We start from the raw sequence: 23,717 nt of genomic DNA, 5'->3' as shown, positions 1-23,717 counted from the left end.
AGTTCTGGGATGGCAGATACTTGATGTGCATGTTTCAGCAATATCACAGTCCACCCTTTCCTCACCATTCAGTCCTTATTGGAGACACTGCTAATTGAACATGGCCTAATGCTCTTTCCTGTTGAACATCCCTAGAATCTTCAACATGATGCCACTCCATGCAACCACTGTAAATTAATGGGTGGAGTGCTGACCTTCTCAATACAGTCTTTAGGCCATTGGGTCATTTTATGTCCATTTTGAAGACCAGAGACCATTCAGACTATGCAACTCCTTTTTCACATTTCTTCCCTTTCAGTTCAGGTAAGATTTAAGAAAAGAGCCTTTCTTTGTCTTCATTCGCTTCCTCTTCTATCTTATAGAACATTTTGCTCTACCAATGAACGTATTTCTCTTTATTTACTTATTTATTATTATTTTAAGTTAATTTTTATTTTTTCCATCACCATTTATTCCCCTATGCCTTCTTCCACCTCCACCCACCCTTGTTTCCCCCTCCAATTACCATACTGTTGTCCATTTTCATGAGTTCTTTCTTTTTATTTTTCCTTTTTTGCTATTTCTCTTGTCATTTATTTTTTTCACTGCATTGTCTTTGGGGATTACATGAATAATGTGTATAAAAAGCATGTAAGTTTTCTGTACAGTGCCTTATATACTGAAATTGCTCAGGAAATGCTGTTGTTACTGTTTCCAAGTATTTTATCCATCCCCAAAACTCTCTCCTGAATTCCAGGCCTACTGGATCTCTCTAACTGATGTCTTGTAGACACCTGTTGGAAAGCTTGAATACATCTAATTTCATTCCTTTCATTTCTATCTGTGATTTCCGGTAGCCAGAGTACCAAAAGGTCATCCAGTACCATCCAAACATGGTACTCATCAGAAACAGGAAGCATGCCAGTTCTTTAAGGGAGAGAGTTTCTCTGGACATTGAACTGAGAAAGAAATTTCTTACAGTGAGACATATTGAGTGACAGACAGGTAGTGGTTCTCAAAAATAGTATTACAACAGATGTACGTCTGCACAAAATATGATTTAAGTAAAATGCTCCCGAGAGAAGTTAGGCTCTGCGTCCCTTTGGTCTAACTTGGAAAGTAGATTACCAAGAAGAAGGCAGTGCGTGCATAGTGCTTTACTATCTTCCCTGAGTTACACTTTCTGTGAGCCACTCATTAAGCAGAGGCTGGATAGCAGATATACTTGGAAGTAACAGACTTCGATGAGGTTTTGGACTATTATCTTTATTTGCTTTCTATGTTGCTGATTAAATCGGTTACTTCTGTATGTTTTAGAGACCAGATGAGCAGATGGAAGGGTTGCTGTTCTATTATGAAATCATTGTGGCCACATGAAGACTTTAACTCGCATCTTCCAGATAGAAGGCTGCTCCCATATCTGTGTGGAGATACTCCGTAGTCCAGTAGTGTCTGTAGGCAAAGCCAGCACTTCCTCCGGAAGCAGCTTTGTATCCCCTCCAGTAGTTGAGCAAGTCTTATTGTTTGGGTACACAGACTTTCACCCTGGATGTGCTCAAAGGACAGTGATGTACCTCAAGTGTACCCCAAGTGTGCAGTAGTATTTTCAGGGTAACCAGTCAGTGTCAACTCTGAAGTGTGACTTGAGTAATGCTCCTGTGAAACGTAGCCAACGCGCCAAGATTTGGGCATATCTAACGCCCTTTCTCCAGCGGTTATTCCACTTTGTACCTTTTCTTTACATTCTGTTACTATTCATACATTTCGTAAGGACTCTGTTGAAAATTTTGAAGGGCTTATACTTACAAACTGTACAAAACTACTCTTTTTTAATGAAGACATTCAAAGCCACATGTTTTCGGTTTGGTAGTTTTTTTTTAATGTTCTTCCTCATTCTAAATAATATCCCTTTGTTTGTGAAACTGAATCACAAGCTTTCAAAATCAAACCAGAAAAACCAGTGCCTAATGGAACTGAGATGGAAATAATTATGTACACTTTCTGTGATGCAAACATCATCTTTTCTCCAGAAGAGTACAGAAGCCAATTTGTTCTTAAAGTTGTCTAGTGCCATTCAGGGAGCTTGAGGATGAGTGAAGTAGCGAATACAGCAATATTAGTATCAGCGAGAAACCGCAAGTCCCAAAGAACCTACAGTTCAATGGAAACTTCTTTAAAAATTCTACAGGACCTCCATTTGTTTTGTGATAGTGGAATTATATTGTAATGAATTCATTAATAGAATTCACAATTTCCAGATACACATCGTGGGACATAAACAACTCTAAAGCCCTATCTCTGTAGAATTTTGGCCAGTGAAAAATACTTTACACCCCATAGGATAAAATGGTGGGATTGTGCATGTAAATTCCCATGTCTGTTTTCTTCTCTCCCATGACTTGGTGGTGGTGAGGCTTTGTTTCAGCTGAAGGCTTAACTCTCTGGGTAGATTTTTCTAAGTAGTTTGTGGGTTATTGAGCATAATTGGAAGATAATTAGTGCCGGGTGCCAAGACACGGGATAGCTAGAAATCAGGTATGACTTAGACCAGCGATTTTCAACTGGTGTGCCACGAGATTTTTTTAAAACATGTAATACCTAACCAGTCAGGGACACTGACCTCCTTTCCCTCGGACTGTCAGATAAGAAAATGACAACAGCCAACACAAACAACATTTGTTTGGTGTGAATGAATCAAAGTTATACCTATTTTTTATGTCAGATCAGCAAAAAGTATGTTTCTTTTGGTGTGCTGCAGAATGGTAGTAATTAGTTTTTGCGTGCCATGAGATGAAAAAGGTTGAAAATCACTGACTGAGACCAGTAGTTCACAAAGTGCAGTCCAGGGGCTCCGGAGGCTGTTTTGGGGGGTCTTTTGAAGTCAAAACTATTGCCATAGCTTTGCTGTTTTACTGACCATCTCTTAAGTACTCAGTGGAGTTTTTCAGGAGGTACCTGACGAGCAAAGGTACCGTCATGGCTCTGATGGCTAAACGAATGCGTATGCATACTAGTGTTTTCACATTTTCCGTTTTAATATGTAATGAAGCAAATATTAAAGAATTCCTGTGAAGGAGAAATTGGGCCAGGGTTTCTCAGTAACTTTCAAGTGTTGACAAGGGGTCTGAAATCACAGTGTTTGGGAACCCCTGGTTTTGCTGTTATTTTCCCTAACAAGAATCCAGCATGTGGCCAGATTCAGTGTAACTGCAGAACCTAGAATGACTTGAAACTTGGCAGGTACAACGTGGAGGTCCAGAACTGTGGAATATGAAGAGTTGTATGCATAGGAACTTCTCTAGCATGTAGATGGAAACAATACACTCTAACCTTCTAGAGGTAGGGGACACTTTAGTATATACCTTTGTATCAAAAGCATGTAGGCCTGGCTGGTATGGCTCAGTGGATTGAGTGCTGGCCTGCAAACCAAATTCCCAGTCAGGGCACACGCCTGGGTTGCAGGCCAGGTCCCCAGTAGGGGGCACCCTAGAGGCAACCACACATTCATGTTTCCTTCTCTTTCTCCCTTCCTTCCCCTCTCTGAAAATAAGTAAATAAAATCTTTTTTAAAATTTTAAAAGAGCATGTAAAAGAATATTTTGTATATTCACAGTCCTTAAGAAATATGATTGAATGAATATACTAGTAAATGAATGAACATATAATGCGGGTTTAATAATAGGCTTTCATTCTTTTTTGTAAGAAACTGGTGTTGAGCACCTACTCCTCTAACTGTGCAGCGGGGTGGAGGGATTGATTGGGAGATGGGATGGATTAACGGGGCAGCTTTGAGAGAGGTTGGAGCCTGGGAGAAGAGAGGGGGCTCAAGGCCGGGACGCCTGTAGTCCAGAGACTAACGAGCACTGATTGCGTACTTGCAAAGGTTCCTCGTTAAAACTTGTTGTATAGCAGAATAGCACAAATATCTGGACACAGTGTACTTCGTGATTGCATTGTGCTTTTCTTATGCAACTAGACAGATTATTAAGACAAAAATCAGAGCACTGTTGCTTTACTGTTCCTTATGGGAATTCATTGTAACCAGATGAATCACTCTAACCACTGTTAGTGTGAATCACTTTACCTTTTTTTTAAAATATAATATCAATAATAGTATTGTTTTTTATGGCTTACCCGGGGCAGGTACTGTTGTTCTAAACTCTGCTTCTTTTCAAGAGGTACTGTTATTATCTCCATTTGAAGATAAAGAAAACAAGGCTCCAACAGGAGAGACTGACTTAACCCACTGGGCCCCAGTGTGGAGCAAGGGTTCAAACCCTCGAGTCGGTGCTCTTCCCACTGGCCCTGCAGCGCTTCTCCCAGTGGTCTGCTCCACCAAGGTTGATTGTTCCCAAAACAGGAGCAGGAGTGGGGCATTCTGGGTGATGGGACTAAATGTTTAGTTATGGAAACTAACTTCTGTCAGTATTGATGGAAAACGTTTAAAGTTAATTGAAATGCATTGGAACATTCCCTTCTGTATTGTGTTTGTAAAATAAAAAATCTGAGCTATATAATAGAGGGAGATTGCATAAAAGGGCACTGAGGCGGATATGAAATGTGTGCTTGCTTATGAGAATTTGAAGTTCTAATTTTTTTTTTGCATTTTTGTCTCTGGTCCCTCTACTAGCATAGTAAGCTTGTTAATAATAAACTATATTTGAGCTTCCTTTTTAAAAAATGGCTCACATAGCTACAGTTGATGTTAGTGGGAATTCTGTTCCTTGCGTTTGTCACAGTATTTCATGTGGTGCTCCACTTAAAATTGAATTTGTCCCAATGAAAGGAGTGTCAGGAAATTGTGGTGCAGTGTGCCCTGAAATGAGCAGTAAAACACACCTCAGTGAACTGAGAATGATCTGTTTCTCTACTTAGGAATAATGATTAGTTTTGAGACGTGACTTTTCCCTTCAGAGAACTACGTATTTAGCTTTTGTTTAAATGCATAATCAAATTAACAAAGATTAGGCTTAGTCTTTCATAAAAGAAGTAGCAAACAGATTTATTTTGAAATCAACTATAATTGTACGTGTGGTAAAGTTGTGGAATCTGGTGGTGGCCATGCACGGGTGTATTGTGCCACTCTCTCTGCCCGTAAGCACATACGAACATTTTCCTTCAAGATCAGAACTGGTTGCAGAAAGCTCTTTGCAATAGCTGTATGTTTATAAGCCAGTTATCTTTGTCTTGTTGGCTGCCGTGGGAAGTTTGGGCTTGTTTTCCAGTTTACACACGTGCTTCCCACTTACCAAAAACCAACGGAGCGCTTGCCGTCTGTTTGCCTGTGTTCTGTACCGTGTTGGCGGTACCAGTAAAATTGCGTGTGGCTCTTAGGGCATGCACGACGGCCTTTCCTCACCTCACGGCCTGCGTTTCTCCCTTGTTGCCCTTCCTCTAGAGGTATGTTGCCATTGGAGAGCTGGGGAAAGCTACCGACACACTAGACTCCACGGGGAGAGTGACCGAAGAGAAACCTTACGGTACGAAGTTCGTCTAAAGTGCTCTCTTTCACCATTTAGGAAAAGATTCTGTGAATTCCCTACCCTGATGCTACTAGTGATTTTAGTTTTCAGTACAGCTTTTATTTTAATAAGATCATAAATGATTCGTCATGTTGTTTATTTGCTATGAGTTTGTTAATAAAGATTCATTATAATTGCCTCTTTTCCTATAGTCAGTTTTTATAATGTTCAGAATTCTTTCAAATAATTCCCTTTCCAGAAGGCATTTGTACCTAGAATTTAGGACATTTTTTTCCTAGTAAATGAAAAACAGAGAAACTTTCTTGTTAGATTTTACTCGTGTCTTGCAATTGTTTGTATATTCATTTATTTATTTTAGAATTACTTCTTAGCTGCTGAAATAAATGTACCAGGTTTAATGATTTAAAACTAATAATCATGTTTCTTTGCTATTGGAGCATGTAAAAGGATATGGCAAAGGGAAAACTATTTCTCTGGAAATAAAGCAGAATCTTAGTTTTTCTACTCCTTTATTTATTTTTTACCGTTTTGAGAAAGGATAGATAAATGAAATGGTTTCCTAGCAACTCCCAGTGCTCGTGCTATTTATAATGAAGCGGTTTTGTGCAGTCAGTTCACCTACGTTATCACGCCACCAGTTGTGAACCACATGCAGACGTTCCCTTTGCTTGTTGTTGTTTTGCCTGTGTTTCATGTGATCACTTCTTACCTTAGCCACGGACAGGCCCGCACGTGGCTTCCCTGGGCTTTTGTGTTGCATGTCCTCCTTGCACACTTCATGTTGCCCCCGGACCGAGACCAGCAGTTTCATTCTTCACAGTGGCTTCACTTGCCCTGCTGATATTTACTTACATGTAGTATTTTACTTGATTAATCAAACAACATAATCAAAAGAGAAATCACTGATTTATTTTGAGTCATTTTAAAAATAAATGTTGACTTATTCTTGATACTGTTTTTATTAGGAAACATATAGTCGACCTTCATTTAGTGGAAACACAATCATAATCTTCAACCAGAAGGTTTTTAAGAGTAAAGAGGCATAGGGCAATAGGAGAATATCAGATTCCCAGAGTATACTGAAGGTATGATGTCAGTACGTATATAATTAGAATGGTGAAGAGGTAACCTTGGTGAGACTTGCTGGCTGGACGGCATAGTGAGGGAGAGGAAGTTTCAACCATGACCTAAGTTGGGGGTTTAAAACCAGTTACGTGGTGGTGCAGTTCATTGAGTGGGGATTCTAGACGAGGGTCAGGGTGGTGAAAATACTTAAACGTGTGCTTCCTTCCTGCCCTGAGGCATTGTGGAATTTACAAACCTACTCTGTTGTATAATGTGTCGCCTTATTTGCTTGTCTTAAAGAAAGCATCATTTGTTAAAATCGTCTCATTGAAATGTTGGAGTGAGTTGTGGAGAAACTAAGGTTCTTTAAGCCTTAAAAGAGGAGAGCTCCCTATAGTTTATTGAATGGTATCTGTAGTTCCAGAAGGTGAGAAGTCAAAGAATTTTGCTGATTGATACGACTTTTCTGAGTGGTTTCAGTAAATCAGCAAATGTTTATTGTTTGCTATAGCAGGTACCAGAGGGAAGATAAATAAGCGTAAAACCCAGCCTGTGTCCTTACGGAACTTCTATCTAGTGAAGAGCTAGGACCTAGGTTCTCTACCCTCTGAGACCCCAAAACTGAGACCTATAACCAATATTTTGTAATGCCTTCTTTACTCCCAAAATAAAATTCAAAGATGCTCTAACCTACCTACATGTTTTTTTAAAAAAATCACTAATATACAGTAAATGGAATATAAAGAGGAAATAAAAGTTATAATAAAAGTGGCACATCAGTATGTAAATGCACAGATATTACTATCCTGGAAGAATGAAGTGGTGAGATGTTTGCACTTCCTCACAAACCATTGTAAACGTCACAAGTACAAATGCAGGCTGTTAAGAGGTGTGTTGTATGACTTAGTACTGGAAAATTCAATATATGAAAAAAGTACAAAAAACGCTTTGTGTTTAAATGAAAAGTGGAGTTAGGTTCTAGCTTCAGGTGCTTATAAACAGACTTTCACCCACATAAATATCCGGCGTACATCCAGAGTCACGCAGTGTACAGGACAATTCACCGTGCTACACCGTCTGCAGAGCACAGGTATCTGGCACCAGCCATTACATCATCGTAAGAATAAAAACGCAGTTCTTCATTGCCCTGTTGAGAACAAGTGACAGATGGAGAAAGTAACCAAGGCAGTGTGCAGTAAATGGCAAATGGATGTGCCTAAGTCATTTTGTTCCACCGAGACCAATACTACTGCTTGCCATTATTTTAGGGAGCTGAGAGGTGGCTCAGAGGAGTAAGAAAATGAGTCTGGCTCAGTGGAATTAAAAATCCAACCATATTAATAGGTCCCTTCCCTTTATTCTCTTTCATAACTTGTTATTCCCACGTAGTGTTTTTCACCATTTCTAAATATGTTTGCATGTCAGTCCCTGAGCCGTGGGGCTGAGACCACGGCTCTCTTGGTCCTCACTGTCTTTTTGGTGTCTAGAACAGTGTGTGGCATGGAGAGTAAAACATTTCACTCCGTGAATAAATTAGACAGGCGACAGAGGCTTTCGCGAAGAGGATGACTGCCCGAGACTCCCGGGAAGGGCAGAGCGTCTTCCTGCTCCTGCTGCCCTTCCCTCGTCCACATCTGCTCGCTGTGTAGGTGTTAAGTCCCAGGTGCAATTGCTAGTGTCTTTCAGGGCCCATGTCCTCATTGTGCCCATCTGTCCTCCACTGAGAGAAGGACACTTAAGACCGTGACTTTCCAGGCTGCCTTAGATGGGGGCCAGGCTTCTGGGAAGGCCTAACTGCTCCTGAGATGGGAACAAATTTTCCTCTCTCTCGTGGCTTTTTTATTGGGAGGCAGGAAACGAAAAAGGAAAGTGGTTGCTCGTGCTAACCCTCTGTTCTAAACAGCACCCACCCCTTAGTCCCAAGACAGGGTTTCACCAAGGTCTCTCAAATGGATGTTCTGTTGTTAATGGGAGTGGCTCCTCTTGGACTCCGGCCTGGCTGCCCACACTCCCTGGAGGAAGTCGAGGAGTTGAACTGAGTCTCAGATTGTGATTTGAACAAATAGGGACACTTAGGAGGCTCGTGTGTAGCTGGATATCAATTACCTCATGGCACCTCCTGTTTGTTTTTAAACCTCTTCATTATAAAGCATTAGACAAATAAAGAAAAGTGGAGCAAACGTACACCGCAGCTCTGTGAACTAGCCCAAGGCAAACATCCACACAGCTACCATCTAGTGAAGACACAGAAGGTTCCTAGACCCCGCTGATGCCCCTCCCAGTCTCTGCTCTGGGACTGCAGTTCGAGCTGCCAGCACCGTGGTGTCAGCTCTGAAACAGTAGCACGGTTTAGCCGTTTTGGAAGTTGATAGAAATGCAGTGAAACAGTATGTTTTGGTGTCTGGACTCTTCCACAGGCACACACAATTCATCTGTTCATCTATGTGAGAGTCATCTGTTTTGCTACATGTATCAGTATTTTGGCCTTTCTTTATTGCTGTGTATTATGCCATTGTGAGAAGGTACCATATTGTGTGAGGGGAAAGTATATATATATGTAAGAATGGTGTGTCTGTGTAAGTGTGTGTGTATTCAGACTGCTTGTGGGTTGACTCCAGTTTGGAGCTTGGTGAGCAAAGCTGCTCTGTGTCTTTGGTGTCTTCTCGGTAGCGGCATGAACTCGGTTCTCTTGGATGTAGTGTACCCAAATGTAGTTGCCAAGTCCTAGCGTAAGTAAATATTTTACTGTACTAGAAATTAGTAGTTTTTAAAGTGTTTGTACAACTTTTTTTACATTTCCACTAGCAATAAATAAGAGTTCCACTGCATCCTTGGCAACACATGGTAACAGTGTTTCTAATTTTGGCCATTCTGGTAAATGCATAATGGTATTTCGTTGTGGTTTTAATTTGATTATTGATGAAATTCAGCACTTGATTCATGTTTTTTTGGCCCCTTAGCTATCTTCTGTTGTGTATTGTCCAGGTCTCTTGCTCATTTTTTTGGTTTTCAGTTTTTTTCTTTCCCTATTGAGTTGCCTTTTCTTTTTCGTAAAAATATTGATTTCTATAAAAGACGTTAATATACTCTGGACATGTGCTCCTCTTCTGGTTATTGTGTTGAGTGTATTTTCTCCTACTCTGTGGCTTGTCTCTTACCCATCCAAGAAGTTTTTAGTTTTAATTTTGTCTAATTTATCCAGTCCTTGACCACAGATCAAGCCCTGTACAGGTGCGAGTTTGTCTGCAATCTGTTTTGTTACGTCTGTCTGTCTGTCCTTGTGCTATTGTAACCATGGTAGTTTTAGAGTGAGTCTTGCTGTCCGAAAGAACAACTGTTCCTACCTGTTTCTACAGGTTTCTTTCTCTGAGTTTTATCAAAGTGAGGATATTGCCTTCTACACCCAATTTGCTGCTGTTCGCTTTTTATCACGAGCAGACATTGAATTTTATCATGTTTATTCTGTATCTATTGATTTTTCTCCTTATTTAAATATTAAACAAACTACTTTTCTGGAATAAGCCCAAATTGATTATGGGATGCCATCCTTTACATAAGATTGATAGATTTAGTTTGCTAATATTTAGTTTAGGAGTTTTTAATCTTTGTCTCTGAGTGAAGATTACGCTGTAATTTTTCTTTCATATAATGTCCTTGACTGTCTTGGACTGGTTTTGATATCAAGGTTATGCTAACCTTATAAAGTGGGTTGGGAAACATTCTCTTTTTTTCTATTCATGGGCAGAATATGTGTCAGATCAGCAGTATTTTTTTTCCTAATGTTTGGTAAAATTTACTAGTAGGCATTTGGACTTTTTATTTTGTTAGGAAGGTTTTTAATCATAAGTTGGATTCTTTACTGTGGAACTTATTTTTTTTAATCTCATGTCACTCGATAATTTTTCCCCTTGGTGTTCATTTTATCTAAATGTTCAAGCTTATGGGTATAAAGCTGCTTATAATAATTTTTCATGGCATTTCTTTTTAGTTTGAAATACTATCAAACTTAAAGTTGCAGAAATAGAGCCATATTTTTGTAGTTTTCAGTATACAGATCTTTAACTTCTTTTGATACTTATACTAGTACACTTTGCTGCTGTTTTAATGGGATTTCTTAAATTTTTAATTTCTGATAAGTTCATTTCTAGCATATAGACATGGAGTTGATTTTTGTATATTGGTCCTTTGCCTTTTAACCTTGCTAAACTCACTTGTTAATTCTAGTCGCTTTTGTGTAGATTTCTTGTCAGGGTGTGTCTGAAGTAGACTGTTTTCCGGGTCTAGGTTAGTAGTACTCCTAAACAGGACGTCTCTGGGGTCTCTATTGAATGCCTCACGTGTTCATCAGAGTTTCTTCATTCCAGATGGGTGGAATCGAAACGTCTTTGGTACCAGTTTTTTGGTTAATTTTGTGGCAGCTCAGTGTATATATGTACAGCTTGGAATTCAGCCGAGTCTCAACTGGAACCCTACAGAATTCTGTGTGGCTCTCTCACATCCCAGCTGCCACCGCTGCTTCCCCAAATTCTGGTTTCTGTTCAGTGTTTGGGCTCCCCGCCCTGCACCACAGTTCAGAAAGCACCTCCAAGCCAAAGCAAGTGTTGGGGCTTCGCCTTGGTTCTTTCCCTTCTCTCGGGGATTGCTGCGGCGCTTGCTGCCTGTAGTCTATTTAATGTTTGTTACATATTTTTCCAGTTTTACAGCTGCTTATGGTGGCAGAGGTTGTCCAGTCACTGTACTCTATGGTGGTCGAGCCTGGTTTTAACGCCATCGTAAGGTGTTTACTTCATAGTTAAGTACCAACTGTCATGTGAGTTCACTGGAAGAGGCAATAAATTTTAAGCAAGTAATGATGTGTAATATCTTGTATAAATTAACTTTTTTGAGAATGACTTTATAAAATTAATTTCAAATGAATACTGTCATGTTGATGATTTATTAATTTGCTAATAAACAAAGAGTAATTATCCAAATCCTACGTTACTTGCATCATACCTATCTCTTTTACCAACTGCACTTCTTTGGGCTGGTTATATGGTATACTTGCTTTGGAGATTTTATTCTCTTTCTTCTTAAGTCCTATAGAGGTAAAGTCTTTATTCTTATATCATAGGGGCAACTATTATTATTTGGATTGAGCTAATAACATGTTTTAAATGCAGCCAGCATGCTTACTACATACTCATATAGTGGTGAATATAATTTTTATTGATAACATTTATTATTTTACTTGTATTGTAAAATAACTTTCTGTGTAGGCTTTTTGTTTGGTGATTCACATATCAGGTGAATGAATGACTGGCCCAGGTCACTCTTAATGCCCGTTAGACCTTGAGGTCTGTTACTCCACAGCAAATTAGGTTCAGCAAGACCGTCTTGATTGCCACCACAGTTGTGGACGTGATATAAGAAGAAAAGCTGTCTTTGCCTTTAAGGAGCTCAGAATTTCATTGTTAACAGTTAAAAATGTGTATGATTAACTGCAGAATGAACAGCACAACCCATAAACCCCTGAGATGCTAAGCCAGGGAAAGAGACACCAGGGCAGAAGTAGAACGCGGAAGAGCACATCTTGCCATCCTGGGGGGGGTCAGTGAAAGAGAGCCATTGAAGCCGCACAAAGGAGATGCAGCGCAGGGATGGCAGTGGAGAGAGCAGCCGGCCTAGCAGGAGAGAGCTGTTTGGTCTTACTTCTAAAATGTGCTGCCACCTTATGAACTATTGCAATTATATCAACAATGGCATTTCTTTCGGCTGTTGCCAGGATGGTGCCTCGATTTGGAAGTTTTGCATAACTAAGGTGCCACCAGTAATTAACAATTTAATGTTACAGTGTGGTAAAATTTTTCATGAAAAAATCCTCATCTGCATCATGAGCTGTATCTGTGTGAGAAAAAGTGTGAACAGAACAGCCTTCTGAGGTCTGCCTTTTTGGAGCAGCTAGGTGTTGGAGAAATTCTTTTCACTTCTGTAGCTCTTCTCTGTTTGAGTCTATAGTGGATTCTGGTCTTTTGTTCCTTTTTAGCTTGTAAGGATCAAGGTCACAGTGAGGTTAAGGCTGTCTTGCTGTGTTGATATTGAAATCTGGACACAGTATTTCCTGCTGTCCTTTAATTTTTATTCTGGTGTTAGAACAGTAATTGAAAGCACATCATTTTTAGTTAATATTGTCCAAATAAATATAACATGTATATATCAGAAAAACAAATTTAAATAAATTTCATACAAAGTGAAACAGAAACACTGTAATACCTTCCCGTTAACTATGACCTAAGTTATAGAATAGTTCTATAATTTAGTTTGTTATTGAATATGAAATATGTACAGTTATCTGTAAGTGTGAAAAATCCCAAATATCAAATTTCAGTCTGTTACAGTTTTCAGTCGCAGATTGCATTTTTGTTGTTTGAAAGAGTATCAAATAAGCTGAAAATGACTAAGTGACAGATATTGAAAGCTTTATTTATATCTTCATTTAAATTTTCTAAAATCATTGTTTACAAAATGCTTAGTGATCATGCTAAAATGCTTGCTATGTATATTATCTTTTTGCTCTGGCTTATTTTTGAGGCAAAAGACATCTGATTGAGCATGTTCATTTTAAAAGAACAGAGAATCTGCAAGAGCACTGGAGGGAGGACAGATAAATACAACTTTACTTGGCGACAAAATTAAATGTGAATGTGTCAAACTTACACTGTACCGTAGAATAGTTTTGAAATCTATTCAGTAAAATTTTAAATGTGTTTAATACTTGATCGTCTTCAATACTGCATTAAGTTATTTATATTTGATGCCTGGAGAAACTTAGAAAATAACTTACAGGCTTTTTCCTGCTCTCTGGTCACTTCCCTTTTGATGCCTGCAGGACCGTTTCTGTAGCTAATGCAGCACCTTCTGAGGTCTTCTGCAGGCCATTAGTAAGAACCAACTAAATGCACTGAGAGGATTGAATCACTTTTATTGAGAAAAAAATGGAAGCAAAGGAATTTTGGTCTTAATATTAGGCAAAATAAGACTCCGTCCTCCTTTTATCTCATGAATATGTGAATATTACTAAATGCATGCACTTCTGTGGTTGTTTGAGTGTCACTTTTTTTTGTTCATTTTGGCAGATAAAATAACACAAGAAGATATTGAAGGCATTTTACAGAAATTCACTGGGAATATAATGCAGGTGCCTCCCCTGTAAGTTTAAGTATTGAATTTGACTAAATGTTTAATTTTATTTTCCAGCAGATAGTATCACTTTAATGAAAGAAGTGCCTTCTTTCTATGTATGGTGAGGCAGGTTTTAAATTTGACCTAGCAAATGATAAGTAAAGATGAGCCTGGGTTGGACGGGATGCCAGGCTTCTGACGCTGTCCGAGAGGCAGTGATGTGGTGTCCTCTGTGCCTGGATGTCGCCACACCCTGGTATCTTTGCTCTTCTGTGTTCATCACTTTTCCGATTCCGACTACAGATACCAGGGAGCATGGCGATAGCACTTCCCAGAATGCCCTGCAGAGGCCAGTCCAGCCCGGTGTAGGCGTCCGTGTTGTGGTTTCGAGTCCAGTTAGTTGGTCCTTCCTTTCCGGTCTCAAGACCATTCCTTTTGGGATCAGAATCTTAGGCTTCACAATTCTCTGAATCAGATGAGAGTTAATAACTTATTAAAAGTATAAGAAAATTGATTTATAACATTTTTCATGCATATTACTATTTCAAGCAGATTTTCATGCACATTTTTTAAAAAATGACCGAATGTCTGTATGTTGTGTCAGGGTAAGTTATTGACAATTCTTTTAAAATTTAGTATTTATTTTGTTTATAAAAATATTGTTATTTTCAATACTGAAATCGCTGTGGGAAAGTGTCTCTTCACAATTTTGCCTCCAAGGTAAAGGTTTAAAAATTTTAGCAGGAGATGAATAAACATGATTTTGGATCATTAGTGTTAAATGAAACATTTTTATTTATAAGAACTGTTTTAGAATTTTCTCCATGATTGTTCCAAGGATTTTGTGGTCGAATAAAATTCTATCACATGAAGCTAAGATCTGTTAAGTAGATTATTTGCTTATTTGCTTTTCAGATTCACTTTGGTAACTTTTCTGTGAAAATGAATATTATTAGAATGGAAGTTGTTTCAAGGAGATATAGCTGAGATCCTCATGACCAGAGGCCCTGGGCCCTTAATCCAGGGTGAGGTCCACTGAAGACACGAAGAGACCACCTCCAGGGACATGGTCAAAGAATAAAATTGACAGGGCTGTTCGTTGGGGCCAGACTGAGCTCTGTGCACACAAAGATGCTTCGGAACTCGGTTCCTGACGCCACTGTGGAGCAGGTTCAAAGAAGTAGCTCATGCATTTTTTAGAAGGATTTTCCATGTAAAGGGCTGCTGGTCGTCCTTTCCATGCCGTCACCTGGAATCATTCTGTCATTCTTTCTTAATTCGTCTCCCCCTCTCTGATCTTATAAGCTATTCTGCATTAAAGAAGGATGGACAGAGACTTTCAACTTTGATGAAGAGAGGTGAAGCAGTGGAAGCAAAGCCTGCCAGGCCAGTTACTGTGTACAGTCTCTCCCTGCAGAGGTTCCAGCCACCATTTTTTACATTAGGTGAGGTGGAGAAACTCTAAATCCTTTGTATTTCCAACGTACCTTTATTTTTGTATTTGGCTATGTATGTATAATTTTAATGGTTCTCTGGGGGTATTAGAGAGCTTTAAAATTCCTATTTAAGGAAGGTTTGGGTTTGTTAATACCTTTCTGATAACACATTGAATGAGAATACCTCCAGCTGGGGGTTTAGACATACCTTTCTAAAGAGGCTGAGTTTATACCTCAGATCTTGGTGGAGAGAAGTAGGTAAGGAATATGTATTTTAGAAAACTTATATTTTATAATCTTATGGATATTTGTTCCCTCATTTTGGCTTGTATCTGGTAGTTCACATTAAGTTTTAAAATTCATACTAATTTGTCTTCTTAAAACAAAGCATTTTTAGTCTTTTTGGACAAGAAATCTAGGAGTGGAGTGATTCTTTTTCCCCAACCTTCTTTGTTACCTGCAAGTTAGTGTTAAGGGTCATGAAAATATGGAAATAATGCATAAGGCAGAAATGTATTCTTGGATATGGGGTAAATTTTAATTCAGGTTATCAGTGTAAATTCCTCCAATATATTTAAAAACCAAAAATTTTGTTTTGATTGTTTGGAAATTTTATGACCTACCTGCAGAAAGTAGTAGCTGAAGCCTCGAACATCGAAGAGCTGTAGTTCTTCTGAGTTCTTAGGCTTCCTTAGACTGATCCTACTCTTAATTTGAGGGTGCATACTAAATAGGATTCCTTTAATTTCCCCAAACGTTTTTTGCTAAAGTTTGTTCCTTTGGCATATTATCTAATGTATATAAAGTTCCTGTAGAGTATGGTTTTTGTACAATTGAGAAAAAGAAGTTACTCCTTTTCTTTAGTTTCCTGATTCTAGAATGTTTGACAACAAGAGAAACACAAGAAAAAATATTTTGTTCCATTCCATGAAAATGCAGCAGCTGGATTGGCACAGTAGATATGACCTATGAAAGTAAGAAAAACTTGGATTTTTCCGATTGCATTTAAGCTGTAAATACTTTATTTTGCTCACTGGCGGGTGTGATGGGCCAAAAGTGGTCTTTTCACCCTAGTCGAATAGAGTGTAGAGTGTCGGCCTCCGTTCGATTCTGGTGCTCATTTCCTGTCTCTGCTGTGGCCCCACCCTGGGGCTAATGGAAGAAAAAAACAGAGTTAAAATCCCCAGGTAGTAAATTTTCATTGATTCCCTTAAATGGCTTTATTTATATGATATGACCAGAAACAGCCACATGTTGTCCTTTTGTGTGGAATGTTAGGGTGTCTTCTGGGTGAATCAAAATAACCCAGGGCCCTGCTGTAACCGATAAACGTGTGTTACACTTTGTGAAGGAGATGTTTGGCAATGCATTTACTTTTGGAACATTGTGCAATTTTACTTATTTTATGATTTCTTTAGGAATATTTCTAAGAGAACATTTAAGTACGCTGAGCTCTCCGTGTAGTATATTATCCCAGATGTAATTCCTGTCCCTGAAAGGGGTTTTCTGTTGTATTTGTTGAGTGTACAAATCTGAGAGTATGTTTAAAAATCTACAGCTCGTGATAGCAAACCTGAGATGTCTAATGATTTAAAACCTTTTAAATGAATAAGGTGTTAAAATCTGAAAATATTTTTTTAAATCTTCAGCTCATGAGAGCAAAGATGAGACTTCTGTTTAAAAACTATTAAATGAACAAGGCTGAAGCATTGACGTGGTGTGACTTGCCAGTTCATTTAAAATGTGCTCATGAGTTTCTGTTGTTTGCTCTCCCCGTGCTCTGGCTTTTCAATCTCACAAACACATATGCTGCTGGATGAATAATTTATGTTTTAGCGCATAAATATTTTACCACTCGATTGTTTGCATAGTGCATTTTCACATTTGTTTAGAGGCGTCGTTTCTATGTAAAGTGGATTTCATGGGGGTCGGCAGTTTACCATGTCACTGTTAACGTTCCAGATGTGGAGTGCGGAGGAGGCTTTTATATCAGAAGCTTGGTCAGTGACATTGGCAAAGGTAAGCATGAGGATGAATTATGAGTTGTCATTTAGAGAGTACTGTTCCTTTTTTGATGAGAAGAGGGAATTTTCTGTTTGTCACATCTCTGAGTACTGGCCTCACGAACGGTACTCTTGCTGCCTTCAGCGTCGGAAGCGTTACAGGTTCATGGCAGACAGTTGTCAGTATCAGCAGCTGCACTGGAACGTTTTAATGGGAGAGAGGGGGAAGAACAGAAAACGAACGTGGGAAAAATGAATGGGAGGACCAACATTTTTTTCAAGTACAAAATATGTATACCAAAGTAGGGACTAGAAAAAAAGACTTACCCTTCCAAAAGTTATTTTCATTGGTCCAAGTCAAATTTTTTAAAAACTGGAAGCCATAGTCTCACAAGGAGCCAGAGAGTTGCAGCCCTGGCTCCAGCATTTGCTGGCAGTTGTGACACTGGACAGGTCATATTACCTCATCTGCGGAGTGAGAGTAATGGCTGCCTCATGGGGTTGCTTTAGGAGTTAAATGAAAAAGTGTGTGTAAGTTCCTTGTAGACTTGAAAGCAGCTTATAAGGTGAATTATTAAATATTATTTTGCTCTTTAATTTCTTAATCCCAAGGCTCTTGGTTCTCATATTGAATAGAGTTCCTCTGTCATTTGAAAAATTATAAAGTGCTATATACTGGATCATTTATCTTGTGGATTTCCTTTTCACCTTTGTTGCTGTAGAACTCTCGTCCTGTGCCAATGTACTAGAACTGACCCGAACCAAACAGGGGCCATTCACACTGGAAGAGCACGCCCTTCCCGAAGACAGATGGACGATCGATGACATCGCACAGTCTCTGGAGCGTTGCTCGTCTCTGCTCCCAGCGGAGTTGGCCCTTAAAAAATCAAAACCTGGGGAGTCTAATGAACACGTTTTGAGCTGCGAATATATAACTCTAAATGAGAAGAAGGGAGAAGACGATGTCATTAAGGCATGTTAAGATTGGCATGGGTCATCATTTCTTGGTGGACATTCGAATCCTATGTACGCAAGCAACTGACAAAGGACAAACTACTCTTTTTTTTTTTTTTTTTTTTTTGCATGAAGAAAAATGTCCATCATTTACAGTTTCTGCTATACATTGTGAATAGCCTTGCAGTTCAGTTCTTCCGCATACTGTGGAATGTTCTTTTAGGATATTATTATGTTGTTAGATTGGATACAGGAAAATCAACTTGCTGATTTTGATCTTGCCTCAAAGTCTTTTCCTGTGAAAAAGCTGAACACATTTTCTAATCAAAGAAAAAAGACATATGAGCTACGTGTTTCTTCGGCATCAAAAAAGTTAATGTAAATTAGTGTTACTTTGCCTTTATTCTGGCTGTCTGGTGGCTCTATGGTGTTGAAATCCTTTAACTATGTTTGAAAAGGCTGTTATTTAACTCTTATGTTTTGGAGAGTTTGTGATTATTAAGAATATTTCTTTGATAAGGCTGCATTCATTTGGTAATAGCTATGTTTGTTGAGATCGTGGACACTAATAAACTTTTATAATAAATATTTGTAATTGAACCAAACTTTTGCTATTACCACTAAGGGGATGGAAATGCAAGACTAAATGCACCTCTACCATTCGCGCAAAGGACGGCCCAGGGGCTTATATTTCGGCAGCTATGAGATCTTTTCCCAATATTTTCAACACTGTCCACCACCCTGTGCCAAGTTGCTAAATAACAATTTTTTAAAAGTAAGCTAAAAATGTGTCTTCAATTAAACATTTCTTTATTCTTTAGTATTTATTTTACCTTTTTTAGAGCATTGGTTTTTAGTTTGCTCTTTCCAATGATATTTATAGACTCTGAGATCCCCCCTATGCATTTCCAGTGAATCTTTTTAGCTCTAAATATTTAAAAGCAGTTAATCTCAAACATTTTCATTCAAATGGCCTATAGTTTCAAAAGGAAGAATCGTTAAACTTTTCATAAGATAGAGCTTTTAGATTTTTATGGATTGCATTTCTTTTAGCTGGGTGCCTCCTGGCAACCCCTACCTTGAAAAATGTCACTATGAAAACCAACGTGATTTTATTTATGGTTTACTTGGTGTGGAAAGTTACATGCTTCAGTAGAGCATTTTCGTCCCACTGGCAACAGATTGGAAGAGAACATACTGAAGGTAATTCCTAGTATGACACAGGAAGGTATAAGGAAAAGAGTTTGATATCTTGAGGTATTAACATCAAATGCCAAACAGACAAAGTTGAAATTTCAAAGTTTACAAATTCACCTGTGCGCAGCTGCAACCCTGCAGGTTGTGCCAAACCAAAGTGGGGCAACAGCTGCCCGTGCCCCGGACCCGAACGGGGTAGAGCGGGTCTTCACGCCTCGCCAGCCAAGGCCCAAACAGGGATGTTTTGGTCATAGAAAACAACTGGGGCGTTTCTGCTCTGCATCGCAACGTAAAAGGTGACGTGGGTAATTTTTTAATGGAGAAGAGTAGAGATTATTTGACTAGACAAAAGACTTTTTAAAATAGTAACCAATCTTTTTCTTTTTATTGCTAAAATTCTTGCTGTGTATATTCTCTTTTGGCTCTGAGGACATTGAAGAAAATTTTGCCAAATGGAATAATTACCCGTAATCCTCACCGTCCTGGTGCAGTGACTTCAGAACTTTAATTTTGTAGTAATATTTTCCTTTCGTTTACGTAATTACGGTCTTAAGACACCTGTACTTTTTAATTGACTTTTTTCATTTCATATTATCTGATGTAATTAGTTCGATAATTATTATTGTAATTATATTCATATTCAGTTTATTTAAACTATTTCCTTAGGATAACTTGTGTTCAGTAATACTTAAGTAACTTGCAATTTTATTAGGATAAATTCCTGAGAGTGAGATTATTAAGTGGGATATACGAACAATTGTATACAAACACTGTAACATTTTACTGTCACCGTTTTGAGTATTGTCAGTTCACTAAAAGTTTACAGTTTGGGTGGGGTGTAATATGTTGTTGCTAATTTAGTTAGTAGAAGAGAGAGTTTAAAACTGCTCTGCTTTGCTTTGCATGTATTTTGCTTTGTGTGATTTGCGTGTATTTTGTCCATTTATATGAATAAATGTCTTATGGTTTCTTTATACATTTGTATGAGTTATTTATGGAGGAAGTACTTGGTAGAAGTATTTTCATGGCCTTTTTTTCACTTTTAGTTACATTTTTTTATTCTTGCTAACTGAATTGGCTAACTGATTTTAATAGTTCTTCACCTGTTACAGTTGTCAGATTTATGACTACGAGTATTTAGAACCTGTTGAAAATAGTACTCAGAGCTCTCATAAGCAGCTAAAACTGATCAAGACGCTCTTAAAATTTTAAGATTCATCCAGAAACAAATTAGTTTTCTCCCAAGAGTCTAGTATTTAAGTACCAACCTTTTTTTTTTTTTTATTTGAATCAAAATGTTAAAGAAATAGCTGTTCCTTATGTATTCCTAGGCCTACAAACTAGGTAGTGGCTTTCTTTCTGTGTGGGGTTTTCAGAATTTCTGAGCTGTCATTCTCGGCCTTTAAGAATTCTTTAAAATATCCGCCCTGGCTGGTGTGGCGCAGTGGATTGAGCGCCAGCCTGCAAACCAAAGGGTTGCAGGTTCGAATCCCAGATCAGGGCACATGCCTGGGTTGCAAGCCAGGCCCCCCAGTAGGGGGTGAGTCAGAGGCAACCACACATTGATGTTTCCCTCTCTCTTCCTCCCTCCCTTCTCCTCTGTCTAAAAATAAATAAAATCTTTAAAAAAAAAAGAATTCTCTGCAATACCTGTTGTTTCATCTCACCTGCCTTTATGATGACTGCCTCTTCCTTCCGTACGATGCCAGAAATGAAACAATTCCTGTTTCCTCTGAGTCTGTTTTTCCTCACATCCTCAGCTCCGATGGGCTCAAGAAGTGATCCAGCTTTTTCTTGCTGTTAGGGGGATATTGGCATTCTCCTGAAGCTTTCATCCTAAGTAGAAGTATAAACTTAAATAATGCTTTAATATTTTTCTCAGCACTTACACTTGTGAGGGTTTTGTGGCTATTTTGTCCACTGTTTTTGTTAGAAATAGAACTCTACATACCCAAGGTGTAGTTAAAATGAGTTGCAACACCATAACATTGTAGCTAATTGTATGTCTTTAGGAAATACTCTGTTGACCGATTGTCTAATGGCAAAGCATTTAATAAATTAGCATTCATATATTCAAGGAGCTTTGACATTTGACTTAATTCTTCCATTATGGATGAGACAATTAGAGCATAGAAAAGTAACTTTCCCAACTCCAAATTAATGCATTAGGGAGGACAGGTCAAGGTCAGGTGTCTCAGGGCATTCATAATCTGGCTCCGGAATCGGCTACATGATCTAAAGGTGATGACTAACTGGGTGATTTGATTCCAAATGAGTCAATTGTCGGAGATTCCTTTGTGTGGGGAAACAAGGTATGCCCAGCCACGTCTTGAAGACGCAGTCCGGCCTTTAAGAAGCTTTCACATGCTTTAGATGAGGACTCAAGAAATGAACATGTAAAAAGGTGAAGTAGTGGTACAAGACAATCCCAAAGTATCGCGAGTGGCATTGCCAAAGATGCTAGTGATGTTTAGTGGAGCGATAATTAATTTCCGCAAACTTCTGTCGAGCTCCTGAGACCAGAGGAGGGAGAAGCCAGGGATCAGGACCGCTGCATTGAGGTGGAGGACCTTGGACAGTAGATAATATTGAAAGACTTATAAGAGGATAGAGCCTCCAGTGAGGAGAAGAGCTCTGACAAAGGCCGCGGTGTGCAGGCACGTGGTCAGGGGAGGGGCGAACCCCTGCATGGGGAGGAGCCTTTGTGTCAGGGTGTGGCTGTAAAGGCAGATTGGCGTTACCTCGTGTGGAACCTTGAAAGCCAGAATTAAGTAACGCTTCCCATGGAAGCTTTGCTTTAGGACATCAATCTGGCAGTCCTGTGGCCAGAACTGAAGAGGCAGGAATACAGGGCAGAGAGTCCGGGAACAGCCTGGTGCAGTAATCTGGGATTGAGGTAATAAAAAACCTCCAAACTAGGGTATTATCAGACAATAGATATTTGAATGGACTGTGTAAAAGGAAAATTGATGGTGTTCAGTGATTTATGAGGTAGTTGAGGGCCAGGGAATTCGAGGAAAAAATGATTAGCCGTAGCCATCAAATAGTTTTTCTTTAATAAATCTGACTGTTGGTATGAATAGCATTTTCTCGACCGTTGGGGTAGCTGGGGGAGCTGCCTGTGATAACAATGACCACGGTACTTATTCAACTGTCTTTTTACAGTCTTGAATTCCTCCACGACCAAACAGTGAGCCTCCTAGAAAGAACCATGCTTTTTCACCTCTCTCCAAAGTGTCTGGTATATAGTAGATTTGTTGAATTTAATCTCTAGTTAGGGGTTCCCATTCATTATTTCAAATGTTCGATCATGCCCGTGGTTGAGGGTATGGGCTCCGAAGTTGTAGATTTTCCAAGTTATGCTTGTCATCAGCTATTAACCTCAGGCAAGATAATTAACTTTCCTAAGTCCCAGTTCCCTCATTTGTAAAGTGGGGATAATAATAGTACCTACTTCATAAAATTATGAAGTCTAAATTAGGTCGTTCAGGTAAAGTGTTTAGCATGATTCTTAATCTTAGCAAATAGTAAACAGAAGCACATGCCACATGCCTGGTTTACATAGAAGAATGAATCTGAAATTCTCATGGTTTATGGATTCAAAGTATACCTTTCAAAAATGTTTTGTAAGAAATTATTAGGTAAGAAATTTTATTAAGAAATTTGGTAGGAAGAATTGAGCTGAATGAAACAGAGTTGAGATATCAGGAGATAGCAAAGATAATTAAATGATGCAATAGTCCGTTTATCGGTGAAATAGGAAAGTCTTTAGGGAAGGTAGATGCTCATCTTTTATATATGAAGTGTACTAAAGTATACTTAGTAGGCACACACACCATTAACGTAGTAAACCCTTTCATTTCCGCCATCTCACTTGGCCCGCCAGCGACCCTGTGAAGTAGGGAGGATCAGTCTCCATCTTATTTTGGTGAAGAACTTGCAGTGGCCTTGAGCGCTAGATGACTTGCCAAGAGTCACATAGCCAGAGTGGCGGAGCTCGATCTCTGGTTCCAAAAGGCTGTTTCTCTTACATCTGGACAGAAGGGATCTGAAGCACAGATGTTCAGTGGGAGGAACGAGACACATGCTGGAATGCCGAAAACATAACTGGAAAAAAAAGCAGAAAACAAGACATTTGTTTCTGTTATAATGTGACAGAGAATCAGGCTGCTGTGGTTCGGGGCTGAGCATTCAGAGACCAAACGGGGAGACGGCCCTTGGAACACCGCATCTGCTGCTGGCTGCTCATCGCCGGCCTTATGGAAACCAGCTGGACGGTGTTCAAAGAAAAGCTCCAAAATGATTAAGGGACTGATGGCATTGATTAATAAAGAAAGCTTGAAAGAATTAAATATGCATAGCTCAGCCAAGCAAAGACTAAGGCAAAACAAGACAAGTGTATACAGATACCTAAAATGTGTAAATATTAGAAAAGGAGA

General features: G+C 39.0%; 1 protein-coding gene across 2 annotated transcripts in view; it reads left to right on the top strand.

The window, feature by feature from the left end:
• TRUB1 (TruB pseudouridine synthase family member 1) overlaps window positions 1-20,238 on the top strand; it is a 35,344-nt gene extending 15,106 nt beyond the window's left edge. The window contains exons 4-8 of one of the 2 annotated variants that reach the window (XM_024555571.3): window positions 5,378-5,459; window positions 13,643-13,715; window positions 14,994-15,133; window positions 17,087-17,143; window positions 17,850-20,238. In XM_024555571.3, coding sequence (XP_024411339.2) covers window positions 5,378-5,459; window positions 13,643-13,715; window positions 14,994-15,133; window positions 17,087-17,143; window positions 17,850-18,109 — 612 coding nt within the window. In that variant the 3' untranslated portion in view covers window positions 18,110-20,238. The remainder of the gene's footprint in view (window positions 1-5,377; window positions 5,460-13,642; window positions 13,716-14,993; window positions 15,134-17,086; window positions 17,144-17,849) is intronic. The other variant, XM_024555572.4, reaches the window with a different exon arrangement.
• The last annotated feature ends 3,479 nt before the right edge of the window (window positions 20,239-23,717 follow it).

This window comes from Desmodus rotundus, chromosome 4 (genome assembly GCF_022682495.2).
Source record: "Desmodus rotundus isolate HL8 chromosome 4, HLdesRot8A.1, whole genome shotgun sequence".
Lineage (NCBI taxonomy): Eukaryota > Metazoa > Chordata > Mammalia > Chiroptera > Phyllostomidae > Desmodus > Desmodus rotundus.
The sequence above is the reverse complement of the archived record's forward strand: the minus strand, read 5'-3'. Positions and strand labels throughout refer to the sequence as shown.